The sequence below is a fragment of the Amphiprion ocellaris genome, chromosome 12, assembly GCF_022539595.1.
Source record: "Amphiprion ocellaris isolate individual 3 ecotype Okinawa chromosome 12, ASM2253959v1, whole genome shotgun sequence".
Lineage (NCBI taxonomy): Eukaryota > Metazoa > Chordata > Actinopteri > Pomacentridae > Amphiprion > Amphiprion ocellaris.
The window spans coordinates 23,995,728-24,019,898 of record NC_072777.1 but is presented as its reverse complement, the minus strand read 5'-3'; the positions used below and the strand labels follow the sequence as shown (position 1 = coordinate 24,019,898).

Sequence of the window (24,171 nt, the reverse complement as noted above, 5' to 3'; positions counted from 1 at the left end):
GCAGTTTTGAGGAATTTATGAACACCAAAATATAGACAAAACAACAACCTGAACTGGAACACTGTAACCGGAAACTAAGGAGTTAAGTGACAGCAAAATACCCAGATGAACAAACTACAAGGCCTGGTCTACAAGTCCGGTAATGCTAGGGCTAGAGAACTTAACTGAATGTCCTAGGTGAGACACAGTCCAAGCTAGAAGCCAGAATCGAGCAGTCCAGGGGGGAACGGATCTCCTCCTTGATGTAACTCAGCCTGCAGGGGAAAGGCTGGCTTGCCAGAGGACGACCGGGACTGGCTTCAGACTAGATGAGTATGGCGTTCCAGCTGGCGTGGCTGTGTTCCTGTGACAGCGGCAGGTGTGCGTTCCAGGACCAAGGATCCAAGGAATCCAGGTAAGGCAACTCACTGCAGACGGTGTGGACGCTGAAGAGCCAGGGACACAAGCAGGCAGGAGCCGATTCTAGACAGAAAGAAACAGGATTACAAATAGCTCGAGAACAAAAGGCACTAACTGAGGATGGAATTCAATGGTCCAGCTCAGAATGAAGACTGGCGTCTCATCTTATAGGGAGTCTGGAGTAGATGATGCATGACTCCCACCTGCACTTGATCTGCTGATTACAACTCGCCACACCTGCCGCCACTCAGCTGCACCGCTGCACACCTAGGAGAGGAAGAGTGAGAGACCAGGCCCAAGGGAGGGAGGAGCACTGTGACTGTGACACGGATCGATAACTACTGTTTTAATTAGCAGCAGATATAAATAAATCTACGTTTATGTTCCTCCACACAACTCTGTCACTGATGAATCTCTCAGTTCAGTTCTGAGTTAATCTCTCTCTTCTTTGCTTCAGTTTTTTTTCTCTACAACAGTGTATGGTGAGATAACTGTGGAGCTCATGTTAATGCTAATTATACATTAGAATAAAATAGAATAAACTTTATTGTCCATCTAAGGCAGTAAAATGGTCTTTAGCCTCAACCAGGAAAACAAACATTTCCAGAATATTAAAAAATAGGACAAAATACAACACTCTATTGTGTTCAATTCATATTCTGCTGTGTTCACTCTGATATTTAAGGTTCCTGCAGTTGGAATGAAAGAACCTTGTAGATCTTTTCCTCACTGTTTGTGTCTTTTCCTTCCAGCCTTGGCATGGATCATTGGCAACATCTAGTCTGATGGACTGAGAGCTCCAGAGAACATGAACATCCAGCTGTGGTTGTCTGAAGAGTCTTTTCTCCTTCATCACTGTGAGGAAGAGCAGCACTGATGTCCTCCTCATCCTTCCAGTAATAACAATAACGCTGCAGATTCAGCTCCTCTCTTCATAATACAACTTGTCTTGTGACTGTTCAGTATTTGCATTTCACTATCAGCAACACATTATATATTTCATCCATTTATTTCCTGTGTTTACACATCTTTACAGTTCACAATAGTGAAACAATGTAGTTTTTAAATGTGCAATAAAGGCAATAATGAAGCTCTTGACCTGAATGTGTTGATGTTTTAATGCTGCATATCTGCTATAAATAACATGGACTTTTTAGATTGTATTTCTGCTCCAATAGCAGAGATGAAGTTAAAGATGATAAATGGAACCTGTGAATACTAAGAACAGAGAATAATAAACTGCTGAAACAATTGGTCTGTCCTTCTGTAAGTGAAAGCTAAACAGGAAGTGGTTCACCGAGGATGGCGTCCATTCAGTCTCCTTCTTCACATCCAGGCGATGTCTTCCTTCTGCTGGCTTCACTCAGAAGATCCTCACAGTGAAAATGAGACACCTGAGATGAAGACAGACGTCACAGTATCAGCATCAAAAGCAGAGGTTCATTCTAAACTATCCCTGGAAAAATTTCCTCTGTCATATATAGTTTTACAAGCACTGAAAGACAGAAAGGCCTGTAGCCACTTTAGCTTTAGGGGAGAGGATTTTATCATCCAGCTTATCTGTGCTGTAATTTAAATGTAATAACTGTAGTGTTCATCATTACTTTGGTCATATTCTGGGAGTTTATTTTTCCAATCTACACTGCAGGAATATGTACTACAACATGTGAATCAGTCATTAAACAACGTTAACCGTTATAGAGTAGATTTACTGTTTTCTCCAGTTTAACTTAAGAGACTCAGCAGATATTCAGGACTACTGACTAATATTTACCGGATGCTAACTTTCTTCTCTGGTCAACACACACAGAAATAAACACCAACATCTGGAGTGCATGGCACACATTATATCTGACACTAAAACTGCATATAAAGTGCATTAAAAGCGGTGTTACAGTTTAACTGGTGATCAGGTTAAATGGCGATAGTTAACCTAGATAGTGGTAGATCACTGTCATTCTGTCAGGTGTTTAACACCTGGTGATTGTTCAGGAATCACGTCCATGTCAGCTGGGGATAATCACAACTTAACACAGGCTGCCTGGTTAAGAACGAGTCAGAAAACTATTTAATGTCTCACCAAGAAAACCCACAACATAGAAGCACATCCACTGCTGTGTTGTGTGTTAGTTTGTGTGTTCAGTGGAACAGATCCAGAGCAGAACTTCAGGTTTAACTCGGGTTTGTTCTCAGAAACACTCAGACCCTCAGCAGCCTCCCATCATCACAACACGCAGCAGAACATTAGCTTGATTTGCTAAAATGCATCGGAACAAACTGAGACCACGTTGTTAAAACTAGTCACTCAGAAAACAATAAAAACATGTTCAGTCCTCCATCCTAACCTGTCATTTCAGAGCACTTTAACCGCTGACACTATTTCTAAAAAATGGAAGTAAAGGGATCCTATCTGGTCAAAACAAACAATATATTTGTGTGATTTGTGTCTTCCCAAACACCCTGGCTAGTTTAGAAATGGCAGAAGATACTTTTAAAGATGTCGCAGAGGAAGACTAGAGTGAATTGTGGTGTTTGACAGTATTTGATTTAATGACATGTTCCTAATCCACCTTAGAGTGCATATAGGCTAAATATACAAATATGGCAGCATGATCACTTCAGTGTCCAACAGGAATATCTGTAGCTGTAACGTTCAGATTTGACTGTAGTCTACTTCAATACCTCCAATAGGTGCTCATGGCTCACTGTGTTGGGCGAATAAACCATTGTTTGTTTTGACCAAATCGAATCCCTTTACTTCCTTTTTAAAAAAAAAAAATAAATATTGCAAACGAAGTGGAAGTAAGTAGGGAAAGTGTGTGGAATATGATTTGAAAAAAAGCCTTGCTGTGTGTGTCACTGAAGAACAAATTTTGAACTTGTTTTTACACCTAAATCTTTGTTCAAAGTGATAAACACAAAGCCAAGTCAAACTGTCCAATCCGAGGGCAGATGGTTCTAGTCCCTTTGTCTCTTTAAAGTGTTGGCGATTGTCAAAGCAGACTAAACGAGTTCTTTCATGGCTGTTGCTTTTGCTGTTGTAGAAAATCATTAATTCTATCTTGAGCCCATAAAAATCACTTTCAAAAGTCTGTTATAAATATATATTCCCACTGGAATATTTTTATAATAAAAACTATTGAAACAACATTATCAAACCCACGGTCAGCGTGATCTATTAGATAACACTGTAATAGAACATTTAGCTAATTGGTTGGAGGTAAACATGCTGGCAGACTGATGTTGGTAGTAATGACGCTGGATTAATGGCAGCCTACTAGGAAAAAATTAGATGACTAAAACATACAAACACACCAGTAGGGTTCTTTTTTTAAAAAACATATACATATATATTAGCATTTTTGTCTTTATTAGACGGCTACAGTGGAGATAAGAATCTGTTGTAGTTAACAGAAGTCTTCCTGTGTGGAGTTTGCATGTTCTCCGTGTTCACGTGTGTTTTGTCCAGGTGCTTCAGCTTCCACCCACAGACAAAAACATGCATGCTAGGTTGACTGGTGATTCTTAATTGGCCGTAGGTGTAAATATGAATAGTTGTCTGTCTCTCTGTGTACCTACTGAGATAGCTGAGACAGACCCCTGCATGGAAACCAAGGACTAAAGGCAATATCAAGATCTTAACACAACTGTCAGGTAAAAACTCCCCTGCTGTGGGTCAACCTCAAAAACTAATGGATGCTGCAGTTCCCATAACGCAACAGAAGAGCATATTGTGATAACAGAGGAGCTCAAACAAAAAATAACCCTGAAGACGTTATTTCCTCAGACTTGACAAAGCTCCTCCAGAGCCACAAAAGATATTATACAACTGGAGTGAGGAGCGCTCCCTCTTACATAAAATTCCCTCTGAGTATTCCAGCATTTGTCTCTTTTTTGTGAACAGCTACTGTCTCCTAAAGCCGAAAAGCAACTGAGCCTGTGATGATGAAAAAACAGATGACTCAGTGGAGGATAGTTTAGAGCAAAAGTCTGGTATTCCCCTGGTATTGGGATACTAGCACGTCATTTTTGAGTTCAAATAACACAAAACACACAGCTAGCATCTGTTAAGCCTGTCATGGTGACACTCGTATTAAATAATCACAATCCCAGAGTGGGTACACAGCAGGATAACCACACATTACCTAATCCGCCGAGGTGAGCATCACTCCGTCCACAGTCACCAGTCGTCCTCCTGAGACATCTGCAAGTTCCTGTTGCTTAGTAATAGTCTTCAGTGCTATGATTAAAGTGAACTTCAAAGCTCTGGACACGCTCATTACTCACTGCTGGCTGCATAATGAATCCCAGGGAAGAAGATGATTAGGAACGCCATCCTTTATATTCACAAGTGTGCTGCAAATCAAACTCAACTTGTCTCAGTGTATCTGTCGCTGACCCAGATGCAACAGGTCACTGAGATCACTGTAGGGCTGGTCAGTTTGGAATCTGCATGGAAAAAAAAAACACAAAAAAACCTGCTGACCTTTTGTGTTCTCCACATGATGCTACAAGCAGCCAGCAGCCTCATTTGCCTGGCTTTCATGTCTCACAGTCTGCGCAGATTAACTTCTCTTTGATGTGTCTTTTGGGCTGACATTGAATGTGGGCAGCTTTGAAAGGCATTATATTTCAAATTAAATATTGGCTTAAAATCATATCCCTTACACAGTAGCATGACACAGCAGGCATCACATTGGACTTCGATATCTGTAAATTAGGATTTTTATACTTTGAAACTATAACCAGGAGGCAGGAAGGTAGAAAGCTTCTTACTCACAATGTCACAAAACCTTTGCAACCTTTAAAATATGAAGGATTCAGAAATTACTTCACTTCTTGTGTCAGTTAATGTGTTGTAAATTGCATTACAATTGGATAAAATTGTCATTTTCCTCCAAAAATTTACTGTCAACAGCCCATATTGACAAAATTAAAATATGCTTTGAGATTTTTTTTTTTTTTTTAAACAAATTTCTTATAAATTAAGCTGATAGCTTTCATTTACAAAAGTATGCAAACTCTTATTTTAGTCAGTGTCAAGGCCCCTGAGGCGACAGTTGCAGCTTTAAGTTCTCTTGGGTAAGTCTCTACAGGTTTATGGATTTGGGCAGTTTAAACCCATTCACTCTGCAGATCTTTCCAAATTCCATCAGATCAGATGAGAACAGTTTGCGACCTGTATTTGTGATGGCTCTCCATAGATGTTCCATGGCTTTTAAGTCTGATCTTTAGCTGGGAAATTCAAGGACAGTCGAAAACTTGTCAAAAAATCTCTAGAGTTTTTGCAGACTACCTCATGCCTAAACCCGTGTAAACACATGCTATCATTAAAAAAATTAAATATAATGCTCCATAGATCCACTAGTAGTCAAACTCACCACAGGGTACCTTAAAGGTTGTAGAACATAATTTAAAGTCTATTAGAAGTGTAGGGAGTGTGGTTCTGAACTGTATGGGTCTTTTATGATCCTTGCTGAGAGCTCATAGAACTGTCTGAGTAAAGGCTGGGTTCAACTGCATTTCTCTGACTTCTTTAGAGGTTAGATATCACACTTAAAGCCATGAAAATTATACAAATTTTAATGCACTATAACATACTGAGACAAAGTTTTCTTTTTTCAGAACAGTGTATGCAGGTTATCACGATCATTTGACATCAGATGACAATAGTGGACAGTATTTACCTCTAGCTTCTTTCTAACAAACAGGAAGAATGTGGTATTATTAGCTGATAAAGATACTCTTCACTGTTCTTACAACTTGATTGTGATGTAATTTTTGCAAAGAGCGTCTGGGGGTGGTAGTTACTCAAGCAGCTTTTTGAGTAATTGTCCAAGGTTAGCAAGAGCCTGTTCAAGAGTCAGCCTCAGAGTACTGAACAGTCCCTGAATCAGAAATGAACCCTTTGAAACACATCATGGATTATGCACAGAGCTGATACACTGAGGAACAAGGACACTGTTTCTGGAAGGACGCGCTGCTGTAGCTGAATTTTCAAAATGCAGGGATTGATGTTTTGAGCACCACGGGCAGAAATCCAAAAGGACACAGTCTTTCAAATTTGAACAAATAAAGCCTCAAAAATGAGATTTTTCTCTTGCAGCTCAGTCAGAGATACTTGTCGAGTCAGTTTCCTGGTAAAGGTTCTTTTGATAAATGCTTTTATGTAAGAGGGTGCTAGTGTCTTCTCTTCTCTGCTAGTTAGTCGAACTAGCAGTAAGCAGAAGCTCGACTATGCATTCCATTATGATGAACAAGTGCAAACCAAGTGTGAGTCAAGTGATCAGATACACAGCAAACCCACAACAACTTCAATCCATGAGGGGAAAATGTACCCAAGACTGATTCATCTCAGTTATATTTTGGAATACATTCCTAGACAGCACCACTACAAATTGAATCAACTGCTACATGTGTTTTAATTATTTCTTTCAGTGATATGAAAGCAAATGACAGATAAACATTGCAAATGAATTTGGAGAGATTCAGCACTTCTAGCACTGCCTGAGGCCAACAGAAGCCAGACATACTAAAAATTCATGCTCAATGCAAACTGAATCTGAACAGCAATGGAAGCTGCACACAGATTTTCTTTATGCAGGGAGGCTGGAGGAAAGTCATTAATAGCTGCAAGCAAAATTCTACCCGAATGACTGGTGAATGTGTATATGAGGAGTAAGATTGGCCAGGGTTGGGTTAGAAATGTCAGGATAAGCCAATCAGAGGCAGTTTAGAGCAAGTCATGCCTTTGTCGACCTGCAAAATGAAAGTTTGCAAGCTGCATAGTCGTAGATATAAGGCTCGGAGCCCGACATATAAATTAATAATAATTATTATTTATCGAGCACATGTCAAAATCCAGGCTACAAAGTGCTTAAAAACGGAAAGGATAAGTCATACCATCTTTTCATTTTCGTAATTTTTCAACAATCTTCAAACAGAACTCAACACAATGGTTACACATTGTGCATATTGACATGATGATGAGTTCACATCAATTAGAGCTTCAGCGCTCTCAGTGGGCATCAGGTAAATATTATTTGGACAACAGTGGAGGTCAATATTGGACAGAGAAGAGGCGTTTTGCTCTCATTTATGGTCACACTAGTTCTGTTCCTCTCCTTTGCTTTCTGTTTTACCCTGTGCACCTATTGTATGTGTTGGATATTTCCATCTTAGCTGTTAGACAGGAAATCTCCTGGCTCTACAGACTGATATCGGGGCAGTTAGACGCAAAAAGACAATCCCACTGCATAGGATGAGCTGCTATACTGTTGCAAGTATCATCTGTACTTTTTCAAATAACAGCTGTTATGTATAAGTACTGTAGCCGTATATGTACTGTACTTTCGTAAATGGAAGGATCTGTCATTAAAATCATTCAGACGTTTCTACAGATCTTCCCACATTGTAAATATGGTCATTACAAATAACTGCATCTGACTAGGAGAACTGCAGGACCACATAAGGCCAGATGACATAATATTCCAAACGTCTTTGTGCATCATGTTGTCGACTTAAATGCAACAGAATTAGGATGAAGCAGCTGTACAGACTCGTTGCCTTAAAGAAAGTCAGACCGTGTAAGACAGCTAAGATATTAATACACTATGTGACGTAAAGCCAAACTGTTCTCTCACTGGTACTGGATCTGGCAGGGTAACGGGCTACGATGTAAGAAAATCTTGGAGCTTTTTTTCTTTTAGGCCCTTGAACATCTTCAAGAACCTAAAAGAAGACCTCCAAGAGGTTTCTTCAGTCCTAGCTGACTGGTGGTGACCACTTACATCTAAGACTCCCCACCAGTCAGCTAGAAATGAAGAAGCCTCTTGGATGAGAGGTGAAACGTCTTCAAGAATCTAAAATACAAGTTTGGTTGCTTTTTATATACTACAACATATTGACCAACCCCTGCTTTTTAAACTGTGTTGCATTGTTTTGTCTTTTCTCTTTCAGAGAGTCATGGATCTAGAAGCTAATGCAATGCATCATATGCTAATGTACACTATCAGTCAAAAGTTTGGACACGCTTTGTCATTCATTTGAATGACAAAGCCTGTCCAAACTTTTGACTTGTGGTGTATGCTGACAATTCGGGTTTCAGTGCTGCAAAAACAAATGAAGGGGTTAGAAGCAGCGTGGTCTAAACCACAAAAAATCCAAACTGACTTTTAGATAATTTCTGTAATATTTTATGGTCCTGATTTTAGTGGCAATGTGGTCTAACCCACAGCCCAAATATAGTGTTACAGTGGTGATTCAAATGTTAGACCATTCTTGAAAACACAAAACTTCGAACCCATTTTTTTTTTAAACTACTGAAAGTGGGTTAGACTACTTCCCAATCCTTCATATGCCACAGAGAAACCATGCCATCATCAATGTCCACTGTGTCAATGTGTGAAGCTATTAGTCGGAACAGTGTCCATACAACACTGCAAACATAATTTTTGGACAATCTCCACAACAATGAACTTCCTAATGAGGCCAGAGGCCAGAGCAGCCATGTGGGACAATGTTAGCGTCCACTGGGCTACTGTCAATTGATTCACCCACTTTTCGGTCTCCCACTATACTCTCTGGTCTTAAATCCTATTAAAGAAGTCTACTCTAGAAGGCATTGTAGAGGCGAAGGTGCACAATTGCCAGCTCCACCAACACATAGCCTTCTTTATGTAGGAGGCTTGTGGAGACATTAATCGGGGGTCATCAAGTCCACACAGAAGACGAAATATAGCCTACTTCTTCAGTTCATTTTTCTGGCACAAATGTTTTCATCTACTGCACTTTGTTGTTGAATATTTTAAGAAAAAATATATAATTTTTCCATTATTTGCATTGATCGTGTGCTCACATGTTTGGATAGCTGTGTGTATTCTACATGTATGGCAATACAAACTCTGACACCACAAACACAGAAGAAGCAAAAGATGCAAGTGTTTTCATGTATATTATCAGTTATAGTTAATGCTTGGTAAGCTTATTGAACTGATGCAAAAACTTAATTTTTACCATTTTTTGCACAAATTGTTTGCTTTTGCAAGAGATGTAGTGCATAATATTGCATGTCTGGTATAATGTTGAAGGGCCAAATGAGAAACTGTAAGGGAATGTTTTTTTTTCAAGATATAAGGCTGCTATCATGTCAGTTGTTGTGCTTTATTAGTGTATGCCACTGGTTCTTGAACACACTTGGAATTAATAAGGGATCACACAGGTTCAGAATGTGGAACCGCTGAGAGCCCTGGAGGTCTGAGGCCCACGTTCCCAGTTTACTAATCCAGCCTTGAGAAGATGAAATACAATTTAAGATGCTGCAAGCAAACATCTGGGTGAACGCCTCCTGCACAGCAAACAGGAGCGTGAGACTGTAAACAGACTCGAGGCTCTGCAGCTAATTCATCTCGCTGGCATTCCTGTTATCAGCCACACTGCACACCACGCTGCTGCCAACTCAGCCGTGAAGCTCATGACTGGCAGGTCCAGTCAGAGCAGGAAGGTGGGGGGGTGGGGATCATTGTATGGAGGTGTAATGCATAAATTCACAGCAGGCACATGTCGCCCTCGCAAAAGCACTCAGCGGAGGTGATGACAGGAAGTGGAGTCTCCGGGGGGGGGGGGGTAATTAACAGCAGAGCTTGCATGGAGGCATTGCGTAAACACCGGGCTCCCAAATGTAAGTGCGTTTACCTGCACAGAGGATTTCATGTTATCATACTGTAGAGAAAGGGGAATGAAAATGTGATCACTTTTGTCATAGTCTAATCGCATGTTAGTGCCTCATTTAACATGAAAATATGGAGCGTTTACATACAACAAAGAAAAGCTACAGTGTATGTAACTGTATATGCAGTATACAAACATCAAGCATAAAATTATGACCACCTTCCTAATGTTGTGTTGGTCTTCTTTATGCTGCTAAAACTCCTCTGACCCTGTGGGACATGGACACAGGACGTCTGGGGAAGTCCTGTGGCACCAGGATGATGGAAGTGAATTCTGTGGGTCCTGTGGGTTGCAGGTAGGAGCTTCCTAGATCAGGCTTATCCTGGCACATCCCACAGATGCTCAATAAGATTTGGATCTGGTTGGCGGGTTGCTTGACTTGCATCGTTTAGGTGGGTGGTGCATGTCATCCACATGAATGTCGGGACTCCAGGTTTCCCAGCAGAACACTGCATTATGACAAGATGATCGATGTTATTCACCTCACCTGTCAGTGGTCATAATGTTAGAGCTGATGGGTGTATACAATGGTACATTTTGTGGTAATAATCCTTTTTCACTGTTGACATTTTGGCAAGGGCTGCACGGTGGCTTGGTGGTTAGCACTTTCGCCTTGCAGCAAGAAGGTCCCCGGTCTGTCTTTCTGGGACTTTTTTGCATGGAGTTTGCATGTTCTTCCTGTGCATGCGTGGGTTTTCTCCAGGTATTCCGGCTTCTTCCCACAGTCCAAAAATATGCTCAGGCTAATTGGTAACTCTAAATTGTCTGTTAGGTGTGAATGTGAGTGTGATTGTTTGTCTCTATATGTAGGCAATGGTTCATTGTCACATAGAAAAGACTTACATTTTGTCAGCCATCACTTATGTTATTGTTGGTAACATCTGTGATTTTTTGATTGCGGCAAAGCTAAATAACTGCTGTTTGTAATTCCTATTCAATTACGATGCTTTTGGTAGATTAAATAAGCAAATGGGAAAATCTCCATTTAGCAAATTCAGTACTTAAAAGGGCCGGTTCTGAAAAATTACAAAAATTTTTGGTATATGGCTGGTTTTCTACGTGAAGATTTGTAGGTAACGGAGTCAGGTAATGGAATTCCAAGGGTGTGCACTGTGAATTTGCCCCCATGATGAAGCTGGCAATGTGGACTTCTATTGTAATATCCTGATGCATCCGAGGGTGAACTTTTGATTGAAATTACCTGAACTGTGGCGAGTGTTATTGTGGCAATTCTCGTCTTTAAAACAAAAGAGTTTTTTGGCCTCACCCACCCCATCATTGCTCCTCAAGCAATCTACTCAGATTTAGAAAAGTGTTACTTTTTGAACTGACAACTAAGTAAAGATGGTTTTTACCTTGCTGACATGTTTCAACTGCGTCTGCGGTCTTCCTCAAAGCATCATCTGTAGTGATGTGCTGTTTTTATCAGGTGGCCGGATCTGTCAGTTTATAGGCAAAAAAAAAAAAAAAAACACACAACTGGTTAAAATAAACAGAATTATCCTCAGCAGACACCACTGCACAGGGCTTTGCAGTATTAACTTACACAAGCCTGCACTGCATACGACTCACAAACTAATTGTATGGAAAATACTGAGGACCTTAAATTAGAGCGATGCCTGGCCTTTTTCAGTATCAAATACAGCAGTCTGTCTTTTATACTACATTTCACTCTTGTCAGCTGGTGATGTACTATACAGACTTAATTCCTACATCCAAATATGTCTTACGTAATAATAACAGTGCCAATATTACGTTTTTCTAGCATCTCTTTTTCTTTCTCTACTGATGTGTATTATTGCAACATTAGAGGCTTTGGCTTTGACATACTGCAGCACTTAGTGGGAGGTGAAGTGTGGCTTATTTTCACACAGAATAAGGTGCATGAGAATAAAATCAGATAAAACGGCGATTCATTAACTGATAAATCTGCACAGTGTAATAAATCTGGCAATGGAAATCTGAAATGGAAGCATTTGACATTAATAATAGCCTTAAAGGATAATTCTAGTTTATTTCAACCTGGCAATTATACCGTGATGGAGATCTCCAACGCCGTTAGTAAAGTGGTTGTTCCATGCAGTCTAATGTCTGTGTTTACTTTAATCAGATTGAAAGCAAACATTTAAAATGATTCATGTACAAATCAGGGGTTTTAGACAGCTGCAGGGAGCCCTGATACACACCATTTACACGCTGTTTGGTCAACAATGACACAATGATGGTGGAGAAAACTGGCATGAGCCACAATAATGTCAAATACAAATTAACTTTAACAATCCTTTAAGGCGGAACCTGCTTTATTAGCCGATTGTGAGACCATATTTTGAAAAGTGATAGTGCCAAAATCTAATCCCTAGTTTTAGAGGTTTGTACTGGATTTAATCCATGCATATTCCTAAATTATCAGATTTTAATCACACTGCAATGGGAGTGGGAGTCTGTAATATTCATATTTTTGTCTTGGTTAACCTGGCTGTTACAAAAAGTGCTACGAGAAGTCTTCCTTTCTCTGTTCAACATCGGTCAATACAGCAGACTCTCTGACAACACCAATCTGATAACAAGTGCAGCATCTTTTAAAAAGTGAGGAAACAAGTGAATATTAAAACCTGCTGCAACCGTCTCGGCAAGAACCTCTATCTATACATTCACAATGTCTGCATTTTCTAATACCGCTCTCATGTCAGTAGCTTGACAAGTCGTCATGGCAACAACTGTATCCATGTATTTGCAGCAAGTTTCCGTACCTGGTTTTAACAGCTGTATTTTTTTTTCCCCCCTCTGAAGACTTTGTTACATTGGCAGAAAGTGTTTTTTTTTTGTTTTTAGCTTGCTTTGTGGTTCAGAAGGAGCATTGCGTTAAACTCTGAAGGCCACAGCACTTTCATCATGCACTTGTTAAAAAAAACTGGTGAAAACCTGAAATCTAGCAGGAGGCATCGGGTTTGTCTAAACTCCTCACCCGAGTACAAAAACCAGGTGTCTCAGGAGAAAGATCTACAGCGGTCAACTGATCCGCAACCTCACGTACAAACAAAAACCCCACTTAAGACAGTTTACCAAGGTAAGAAATGTCTATTTCTTTATTACATTCAACAGTACAGTACACTGAAATTGCACATTTTCACCAGATATAGCAGCATTCTGACTGGCAAATGGACTAATTAATAGGCACAATCAAAACATTTAAATACAAATACACACGTTCAAATGTGTCGTGGCCACTTTCTGACCACAATCAGATTCCACGTAAGCTGTTAATTTACATGCCTCGTAAAACAAATTCTACGCAGCTAAATCTTATCCCCTTCCCCCCCAACAGCTTGCGACTCCGGTGGCAAGAAAAGATGTGAGATCAAGTCGAACCCAGCCTGTTTTTTTTTTTTTCTGAGCACAATAAGAAAGAATTCTCTTACACAGTGTATGCCATTCAGTGCATTTCAGGAGTTATAAAGTGTTTTCATTTACTTTTATGGTTTCCTTCAGACAACTACTTCACCTAAAGGTTTTCTTTTATTACACTGAATGACATTGTGTCACCCTCAGAGAAGAAACGTGCCGTGGATTGAAAAGAGAGAGGGAGTCATAGCTGTGGTGATAGCATCAGAGCAGGTTTATCCAAGGCTGGAGTTGAAAATGTTTTCTGGTCTACTAAGTAGGGCTGGGTTTTGAATTTAAAGTAAATAAAATATTTGGCTGGTTTCATAATATTATTAGCTCAGTGAGAATTTTAGACTGAACTCAGGCAAAAAATCTTGTATGGCTTCTTGTGCTTCGACAAGACGGAGAACTTTGGTACTAAAAGAAGCATACACACCGAGACTCGACTTGAACCGGCACTGGTATCAAACATTTCTTAACAATACCCAGCCCTACTACTGAAGCTGGCAGAGGTGAGGTTCTCCACCTTTTCTATAATGTACAGCCCATTATCTACAAGTACTAAGGCAATGACAAATGTACCTGTTGTTTGGTGTGCTATTCTAGGCTGAAACAAAACAACCAGAACAGCTGCTTGTTGTTTGGTAGCTCTTGAATGACGAAGGATCTTCACAGGCTCCAGAGACAAATGGACTCAACCAGTGTGGTCTACAAGATGAGCAAAGTTTGAAAAATAGCCAAGAGTAGAAGGAATTCCACATGTATAGATTGAACTGCAGAATGAAAACGAAGATGGACAACCTGACAGGTCCCTGGAAGCGTAACCAAAGCACAATAGCAGTACATATTACTTATTATTTTTCTGATCAGTTGGGCATTTAACGGTGCTATCATTGTATGTTTAAACTACCAAAGGAGTTTCTGTGCTGTAAACTGTCCAATTATCATATTCTATAACAATGTATACTTTCTATAACAAGGTTATGGTCATAGTTCGCAAGCAAAGAGCACAACCATCAACGGTAATAAAGTAGTTACTAACAGTTACTTCTCATTTTTAATCTAGAAATGGAGAATAATTCAGCCTCAAGCTAAAGTCGGTGATTCTAGTATGACAGTTTTTGTCAAATGAATATCTCAAGGTCTGCAAGCTATCCGTTTTGTGTGAAGCTGAAAAAAAATATGCAAATGTAACTGGAAAACAAAGTGATTCAGACCAATTCGCACAACACTCTTCCAGCATGTCGTCTGTACCTTCATGGTTGGGGAAAGAGGGATGGCAATTTTGGCAAATGCTAACTCTCTGAATATGCTAACTATCTAGATATCTTTCTCCAGATTCACAGGGACACGGGAACACAATTGGGATATTATTTCATATTCATCATATTATATATTTTGATCATACATGTTATCCTGTTCCCGCTGGCTTCTTTTTAGTATCTTACGCTTCTTTTGTTTTACAGATTGATCCTGTTTTCTACCTTGCTTTTTTTTCATATTTTGATTGTTGCCTGTCTTCTGCAGCACTTCGGTCAACTCCGGTTGTTCTAATACGTGCTATACAAATGCAGCTGGTGTACAGTTGCGCACTACTGTACAGGCTCTGGTTGCAAATGGTGTCACCAGCACAAGATGGCTGCATCCATTTTTGCTATTTTGGCTTCACTTTTGTACAACAGGAGGAAGAAGTGGCATTTCATCCGTCTTTTTGAGCAGTCTATGGTACGGCTCCATACAAGGTTATAATCTGAGCTGTTAATAGTGAGAATATCTCTTTGATGAGATGCAGAAACATCCTCCACACTGTGAGTCCAGTTGTCCTTGAACTGTTGGGTATCCTACATCTTAGAGAATCTTCATACACTCCCTGACTGTTGTTGAACCGCAGTGCAAAGTGGGAAGTGCGACTGACATTAACACTGCATTAAAACACTGTGGGGGTTTGAAAGCAGAGGGCTCTGACTCAGCTTTTGTCAAAACGCAATGTGCTGTTGTATAGCAATGCACTGCACAGGCCAATCAAATATGTAGCCAACACTGATAAATTATTCTGTGATGAAAACTGTGTAATTTTACAGTTTAAAAAAAACTAAAGCCACGATAAAGGAGAAAATGATCAGCTTCTAATGCACTGATGGTTGCTGCTGAGTTTTCCGTGTCGCAGCATCGTTATCAAAACCTGTCACCAGAAGCTAACACTGAATGTCAGTGAAAGCTCTCCCAAAAGTCCGGGTGGATCTTTTTAGACTATTTTATCACAGAATCAATCACTGATTGACATTAAAGCTTTGCAAATATCACATGGCATGAATAGCTGTATTTTTAGAGAGCATTACATATTTGGTTTTGGCTTCTTTAGCTGAAAGAAGAATCCTTAATTGAGTATTTAGAATAATCAGGTAGGGATTTAAAACACTACTGTTTGGGTATCGAAATTCAGGTCTGATATTGTAACTAGTACAGAAAATTTTCCAACAACACTCAGCCCTGTTTCTATGGTGCAAAATCACAGGTACTGTGCAATGTTTTCCCATCTGACAAGCCTTAAAACTCATGGAAGTCTGACTCAAACTGGACCTTCTGTTCTGGATCTTCAGACTATTCTCTGAAGCAGTAACCCACACCTACTCAGACCCGTGCTTTTTTTAATGCAGTGCTACTTTCAGTCTGAATGCCTGCTAAGACAAGTATACCACCAAACAACAAAACAGGCCTGGTAATGCGAGATACATTATGTAAAGATGTGTTTTTAACAGTGTTTAAGAGTGGATTTTTATTGTTTAAACCACAGAGCGATGCTCTGCACATACGTACACAGCACTCGGCTGAATGCGCCTCTTGGTGTTGCCTGGCAGCTGAGGAAGAAACTTGAAGTACTTGGGCATCAGATCAAGGCAGGCGTCGCGGAACTTCTTGATCCTCCAGTAGTAAATGAGAGGGTTGAGGGCTGACTTGAGGTAGCACAACCACAGTACCCATGTGCTAATTTGAAAAAAGCTGTCTTTGTGGTAGAACCCGTCACTGAAGGTAGTTACCAGGCTGTAGGCAGTGAAGGGTGCCCAGCACACTGTAAACACAGAGAAGAGGATGAGGATGGTGGTGAAGGCACGGGTCTTGAAGCTCATGTCTATATTCATCTGGAAGGGCCTCTGGAGGCTCAGCAGGCCCAGTTTACTGGCCTGGCTCAGACAGATGCTATCTGGGTGGCTGTGGATGCGGATGGCGTTGTGGCGGATGGTGTTCAGGATCCCCATGAATGTGTACAGCATGACCGTGAATGGTATGAAGAAGAAGACTAGCATTAGTATCAATACGTAGGCGTGGTAACCAGGCTCGATACTGTAGCCAAATACACACTGTGGGGCCCTGGGGGGGATCTGTAGGGGAGGGGAGCCAACTGCCAGAGGGAAGGATAAAATGAAAGAGAGTCCCCAGGTGACTACTATGAGCAATTTAGCTCTCTGTGGGCTCAGCTTATCTTGCTTCTGGACAATAATAAGAAAACGATCTATGCTTATTATAAGCAGTATAGCCATGCCTTCCATCACGAACAACCAGAAGAGCATGGCTGAAACTCGACAGAAAACGTCTCCGAAAATCCAATTGGTGGTCACGACGGTAACCAGAGCGAAGGGCATGTTCAGGATGGCCAGCATCATGTCTGCAAACGCCAGGCTCGCCAGGAGGATGTTGATAGCCGAGCGCATGGCAGACCTCTGGTACACCATCAGGCACACCACCACGTTTCCCGTCAGAGCCACCAGCAGGATGACGACCATGACAGCGCAGAAGAAGATCTGCAGAGGCAGGCCGACGCCTTGCAGGACCTCCGGGGCTTCTGCCGTCGGGGTGAGCGGCTCCGGTGGCGACCGGGGGCCCAGGGAAACGTTCGCCATGGAGACGTCCTCCATCGGCGGCGTCTCGGAAAGGTTCAGCAGCCCCGTAACGAGGCAGCAGAGACTGGCGTTAATGTCCCCTGCCTCTGAAAGGGGAACAGTAGTGGAGTGAACCATTCTTCCCCAGGGTGCACAGGCATCGTCACTGGAGAGCTTAGCATGATGCCGTCGGTGCAGATGTTGTCACTTCAACACAACATGGCGCCGTCTTCATGGACGTGGGATCCTAAGAAGTAAACAAAAACGCATGTGAATTCCAAGCAAATCAAAAAGGGCATGTTGAAAACAGATTAAAATAAACATTCCCCCTGGAGCTGTCAAGACAGTGAGCCTATAATCCACTCAGTAACAAGCCTGCAGCTCCCCAGTTAATTCACACCAGCATGAGCTCTCTGTATTCTGCAGTGTGTATTAGAATGACAATTTTCAGTCTTTAGAATTAAGATGTTAAAAACAGCTCATAAGTGTGAATTTTAAATGTGATGATTTCCGATTGACTTGTATGCAAACTACTGCCTTTTGTCTAATAGAGCTAATCACAATGTGCTTAAATAAAAGCTACAATTTTGTCCAAGAAAGAAAGGTTAAAATACAGTGTGGGGATTTAATTATTACCCCGATTATTAACGCAGCCATTGAGGCCAAAGGAACAGCTCAAAACTTTGGTATTTTAAACTGCTATTTGCATAATTTTGCAGTGTAACATTAACAGATGAAAACCAACCCGTGGGTGATGATGCATGGAATTAACCATGATCAGTCTTGTGCACAGAACCTGTTACTTCATTTGACAGACATCTATGCATGTTCCTGTTATTTCTGATCATTTCATAAACAAAAAGGTCTACTACATTCAAACAAGTGAAACCCCAAATAACAAAAATGTCTGACAAAAAGTACATTGAAAAACTCTTAATTCTTATCATTTTGGTGCTGATGATTTGATGTCTTGCTTAGCACAAAGAATGAAAACAGATGGAAACAGTTAGGCTAGCTCTGTCCAAAGCTCAAAAACACACCTACCAACACATTTGAAACTGTTGTTATATATTTGTTTAATCCACATACAAAGACAAGTTTGACACTCAGAGACTGTGCGGAAGCCAAAAATTTGTCCTCACTGTGTGTATCTAGAATAGGGATGCACACTTTAATTGATAAGTACAATAGACATTATTCCATATATCATATAGAGCAATTATAACAACAGAAATGCGACATTAGCTGCTTTAAAGTTTGGTTACATATACCACTGAGCAATATGTACGCTGTTCTAGCAGCCAACGGCTCTTACAAACACGAGCTCTGCCAGTAGGCATTAACCGTCACATAGCACTTGTCATGGTGCCCCTTTGACAGCTAAACTCCCACAATGCTCTCTGCTTGCCAACATTAAACTACCAATAGTCCAAGTCCGAGCAACAGTATTAGAGGCTTCACTGGGTGGAACAATCAGGCAACAATAAGGCAGGCAAGTCTTTGCCTGCCTTACTGGTTATTAATCGGTCAGTTAATCATTAACATCCATTAACTGGAACACCACATCAACTAGTGCTGCACAAAAATGCATGGTGAATTAATACACTGAAAAAGCTTCTAAAAAAATTAAAACATTTTGGTTCATGTACAGAATAAGCAAACAAGATGTGATATGCTAACTGGTGCGACCTTTTAATGTCGGTAGGAGTACTTTTGAAGGTACCACTACTACCCGCTTCCAGTAATTATGCTAAGCTAGGCTAACCACATCCTTTTCAGCGTCATATTTAGCACAAAGACCAAAAAGTGCTATTGATCTTCTCAATACATCTCATGAACACAGGCCATAAAGTTTATTTCCCAAAATACTGAATTACAACCTAAGCAAAAGTAGAATGGAAAAAGAAAATGGAAAACATTTCTCACAAAATATCTCGTGTTTGCCTGAAATGTGATAAGAAATCCAGTCAGAGTGCTTTTCTTGACTGCCGCCAGTAACCAACAGCCAGTGTGAACACTGGCTGCAAGTCAAACAATGCAATAAAAACCCTTATCACCAGTATAAACATTGCTGGCTGTTCTGACTGCCTGCTATCATTACAATGGCTAAGCAGCAAATGGCAAATAATAAATGTGCAGCAGAAAGGAGTCCATCTGTAAAGAGGATAAGTTTCCACACAGATTAGGCTTTTTCCCTTAATTTCTAGCCATACGTGGGTGTATACAATTATAAGCAATTACTGTGAGAACAGTGCCTGTTGGCCTGTTATGCAGCTACAGGTCGACTGCTGCTGCTGCGATACCTGGATATGCAACATAGTGTTGTCATGTCACCAAAACACCTGTAGTAAGAATATAAACAAGCTAGAAATAGAGAAACTAGTAAGACTTTGGGTTATTGAAATGGTCCTGACAATATCTAATTGTCTGCCGCAATTACCACTGCTTCAATACAATGAAGATCTGGTGAATGAGAGCAAATAAGAAGCCAGAATAATCCTGACCCACTTCCTGTTCCGTTCGTGACGTGTTTTCTAAAGACGCGCACATGGCAACACCGAACACAGCGTTCAGCCGTCCACCTCAAGGAGGACGGGCACTGCCACATTTCTTTCCCTTCCTTTAGGGGTACAGTGACCTAAAATGTTAAAATAGCCACTTCAGCCTCCGAAGCAATCAAGCAAACCTGCAGTGTAAATGGATGATCGGGTACTTGGCGTTCTGTAAGACGCTCAAATACTGTAGCGGCAACACAATTATGCAATGGAGAACTGCAGAGAGAATATGCTGAGAGCTTTTCACACATCTTGTAACCTTGAATTACTGAGAGAAAAAAGGTTCATTGGAAACCAGCCTATTAAGTCCATGATGGTGTACACTGAGAGATACTAGTTTATAGTCATAACAGCCTGTCAGAAAGCCTTCTTTATTTCAAGTGGCTTTGTTAAACGCACATTATGTCTATTATCTTAAAGAAATGTAAGATTTGATGGAGATGAATAGTTACGTTATCTGTGGAAAGATGTGCATTTGTAAAAACTGAATACACTGACAATTAATCCTGCTGTTAATACAGATGAAGACCTGGACTGTGTTTCATCTGAGACTATAGCCTCGTAGAAGCAAAGAAACACCGAAATAAGCATGATTTTTTAAAAAGGAAAAAAAAAAGACTTTAAACTGGTAGCACCATGTGACTGGAAATATTAAAAATCAAGATTAAATCTAAAGTTCTCGATGCATAGGAGCAAAAGACGACGTGACAACTGATATTTTGTAACCAAGTCAACGTAAAACTTGTGGAAACGTGACAATGCTTTTCCTAATGTATCATAAGGCAGTAACAGGTTTGTTTGTTGATGAAGACACACCAAGAGTCACGTATGGAGATATTTTAGACTTATTCGAGTGCATTAAAGGAATACCAGATACTGGACTCAGATAGCACCCACTCACTTGAATGAAAATTGCTCACGTGGTGTATGAGCCAAAAAGAAGTTCAGTTTTTCAGTTTGTTTCACCGCCCACTGCACATGCTCATTAGAGTTTCCCCCCACTGGTCTCGGTCCGTTATTCCTGCTCTCTGTAGACTTTACATTGTGACGAGGTCCTGAAACTAAATTTTTTTTAAGCTCCTGGGAGATTGTACAAACAAGAAACCTCAATGGATTGAAAATTCAACGAAAAACAGTTGTACAGATGTCATTTTTACGATGCTTTTTGTGGCAGAGGGGATTCTGTCTTTGTCAGTGACCAACGGGCCAAATTGGCAGCAACATGTTGGGCTTTCTTATTAAAGCTATAATCTGGGCAACTCACCAACAGGAACCCAGATGTGGGCGCAGAATTCAAGGTGAGAAAGATTCAATTGTTCACTTTATACTGACAGAATGCTACCGCAGTGTTCCCGGGTATTGTTAGTTAATTGCAACAACTGCATGTTCACCGACGCTAAAAAATGAGTCTGTTATTGTTCTCTTTGGTGCTGCAAAATGGAGAAAACCTGTGAGAATTAGCAAGCTAAGCTGAACGGAAATAACAAAACACTTGAAAAGTAACATTTAAAAGCATTTCAGATTCCAACAAAGTTGCGTCTGCCAACGCAAATTCTAAATCGCAGGCCCACATGCATTTGTTTACATGCTACAATCGAGGGATGCGTTCATGGACACGTTCTGCATAAGAAAGCATGTTAGCAACCTACTGACATGAGAACAGCTGCTTTGTTTATTGCGCTTGGCAGGGTGTAACCACTGGAACACAGTGCCAATATTCTGACATACAAACTGCGCACAAAATTAGCGTCAAGTTTACTTTTCTGGCACATTCTGCAAGGTCATAAGTTTGGAGTTGGATGCAGATGTCCACAACAGAACAAAGTATATTTTACAACTTGGTTTAAAACAAGGTGTAAGAAATGTTTCCTGATGTAGTAGAACAAATTACATGTTAGCCCTGATTCATTTGAAATATTTTTTTAGTTAGAGTAATAGAATTACAATTATTTAAATAATATTTTTATTTTAAATTGCAGAGACACAGCAAAATGATAAATCCGAATGGTACAAAGTGTAGCAAAGGCACCATAACTAGGTGTAGAGCTGTGGACACTGCAGTTATGGGGTCTGTACCTTAGGAAGATGTTATTTTTTGGCCCAAAATTTGTGTTTGTGCAGATTAATTGCCACTACACAACAAGGGCAAACGGTGCACATGCTTGGTGTTAGTGTGCACGCATGGAATCTGGAGATGCTGATCTACTGCACATTTATGGGCTGCGTCCTTAAAGCTGACTAGAAAGCAGAATAAGAAGAACAACTTTGATGCACAAGTGCACATCTGCAAGGGAATACGGTCAAAGTTTTAGGCTACCAAGGTGTTCCGCAATGAAAAATTTTACTATAAAAAACACCTTTATAATTCTCACTGTCTGAAATGTGAAAAATAAAATGTGGATGATGGGATTCACAAAGTCTGACAGAAAACCCAGATGAGGGGTTTCCAGTTGCTCAAGTATCACTCCACCTCAAATCATCACATTTTTAGGGCAATCTTTACTCAACCATCTCTGATTTTCCTGAAAATGGTATAATATAAAATATGAATATTAATAAAAATACTTCTGGGAGTCAACTAGTGATATTTTTTTAACACTATGTAGCTTCATGTCACAATAATACAAAATAAAGCAAATCTAGTTGACTTCTGCATTGTCAGTTTTTCATAAATGTGCTCAAAAATGGGACTTTTCATGACTGCTTCAATATTTTTTCTCATGTTTAATTTAACTCATAACCAGGGAATATTAGATCTACTTATAACATAGGATATAGGATGTCAATAGCATGACAAGAAATAACAGTGCAACTTTCAGACTTTTATTGTTAACAATTTCTGCAATATTGTGCTGAAGTGGGCCGATGGACAAATGTTTCTTTTCTTACCTGGGAAAAAAACTTGATATATAAATCTGTAACTTTCATAGATACCATTATAAATGTCTACAGTTATGATAAAACCCAAATCAGAGATGGTTGACCAGAACTCTGAACTATTTTGGGGCTCCATAGTACCAACAGCGGTTTGCAATCTTGAGCTTTGCTGTCCAATATTTAATAAATACACAATGAGCAGCTTGACCTTTCAGATCCCAAAATGATGAAATTAAGCAAATACAAATAGCAAAGCAGTTTTGAATGAAGGGAACTCACATAAAATCAGATTAAAAATGCAACACTGAAAAATAGCATGTAGTGGTGGTTGAATTCCAGAATTTTTTTGCTCGTATAAAAGATTTACTTTCCATTTGAGGGTTTTCATGAACAAATTGAGTGAAATAGTGTTGATAACATGCCTGGTTTTCACTCTTTTTCTCTGCTAAGTTTACTGTGTGGTTCCTATACCTATAACATGGAAATCAGTGCAGTTTTCAGACTGTAAAATCTAAATTAAGAGCTGACAGGTGACCATATGTTAACAGAAATCAATGCCTGACTGATAAATCTGTCCTGAAACTGACCCTAATATTTGGAAAATCAATAGAACTACATCTCATTGGGAGCTGGCCTTCACATGCTGAACAGATGTGCAGGCAGCTGTTTGACACCGTTAATGTTTATAGAAATACTAGCCAATTGTGTCGATGCTAAAGCACCAAAATGGTTGACACACACGACGGTCCACGGACAGTTTACATCTCTGAAGACGACGAAAGCAGCTAAACTTAGAGCATAATTAAACATTTGCGATATTTGTTGGTAGTTTGTTCAAGGTTTTGTGCTCGTAAACCGGTGCCGATCGTGTTAGCGTTGACATTACCTGCTTCAGTCGCCCATGTTGGAGCTTCAGGAGCGGCTCAAGTGAGGCATCTCGCCGCCCCCCCCAAAAACTGCCTCTTTCCTCGTCGGTGTTGACAAAATTAATAAACAAAAACCACAAACGAGATGTTTTACCAAACTAAAAAAAAAACAACGCCACTAAAGCCTCCCTGTCCCCTCCCTGTAGCTGTATTTCACCAACAGTGCGACAGCCGGTGATGCCTCCACCTACACAATTGGAGAAGTGAAATCCGCATTTGGTTTCAGCCGCTTTGTTCCAACCGGCGGCAGTTTTTCTGTTCACGGAGCGACTAAAACTCAACGTCCGGTTCTTTTTCCTGCTTTCTTCGTCGTTTTTCTTCCGTCCAGATGTGAGATGCGAGCGGCCCAGTGTGCCAGTAGTCTGCTGAACGGAGCTGAAATCAGCAGCAGCACTGTTACAAACTACTCTCACTGTCTGCTGC

At 40.4% G+C, this 24,171-nt stretch overlaps 1 protein-coding gene across 3 annotated transcripts; it reads right to left on the bottom strand.

Moving 5' to 3' along the window:
- Nucleotides 1–24,171, bottom strand: gpr63 (G protein-coupled receptor 63). 3 transcript variants are annotated; one of them, XR_004846308.2, is made up of 7 exons: nucleotides 23,709–24,171; nucleotides 16,330–17,637; nucleotides 11,484–11,567; nucleotides 4,687–4,848; nucleotides 4,545–4,603; nucleotides 603–1,793; nucleotides 1–462 (listed from the first exon to the last, which is right to left on the bottom strand). XR_004846308.2 is itself a non-coding variant. In XM_035942316.2 (4 exons), the coding sequence occupies exons 2-3, from the start codon at nucleotides 17,526–17,528 to the stop codon at nucleotides 11,528–11,530; spliced, it is 1,239 nt and encodes a 412-aa protein (XP_035798209.1). In that variant the 5' UTR covers nucleotides 17,529–17,637; nucleotides 23,709–24,171; the 3' UTR covers nucleotides 5,967–10,577; nucleotides 11,484–11,527. The 3 variants fall into 3 exon arrangements, 2 of the variants coding, with proteins under 2 accessions (XP_035798209.1, XP_023152747.1); XM_035942316.2 differs by lacking the exons at nucleotides 1–462; nucleotides 603–1,793; nucleotides 4,545–4,603; nucleotides 4,687–4,848 and adding an exon at nucleotides 5,967–10,577; XM_023296979.3 differs by lacking the exons at nucleotides 1–462; nucleotides 603–1,793; nucleotides 4,545–4,603; nucleotides 4,687–4,848; nucleotides 11,484–11,567 and having other exon boundaries at nucleotides 13,187–17,637.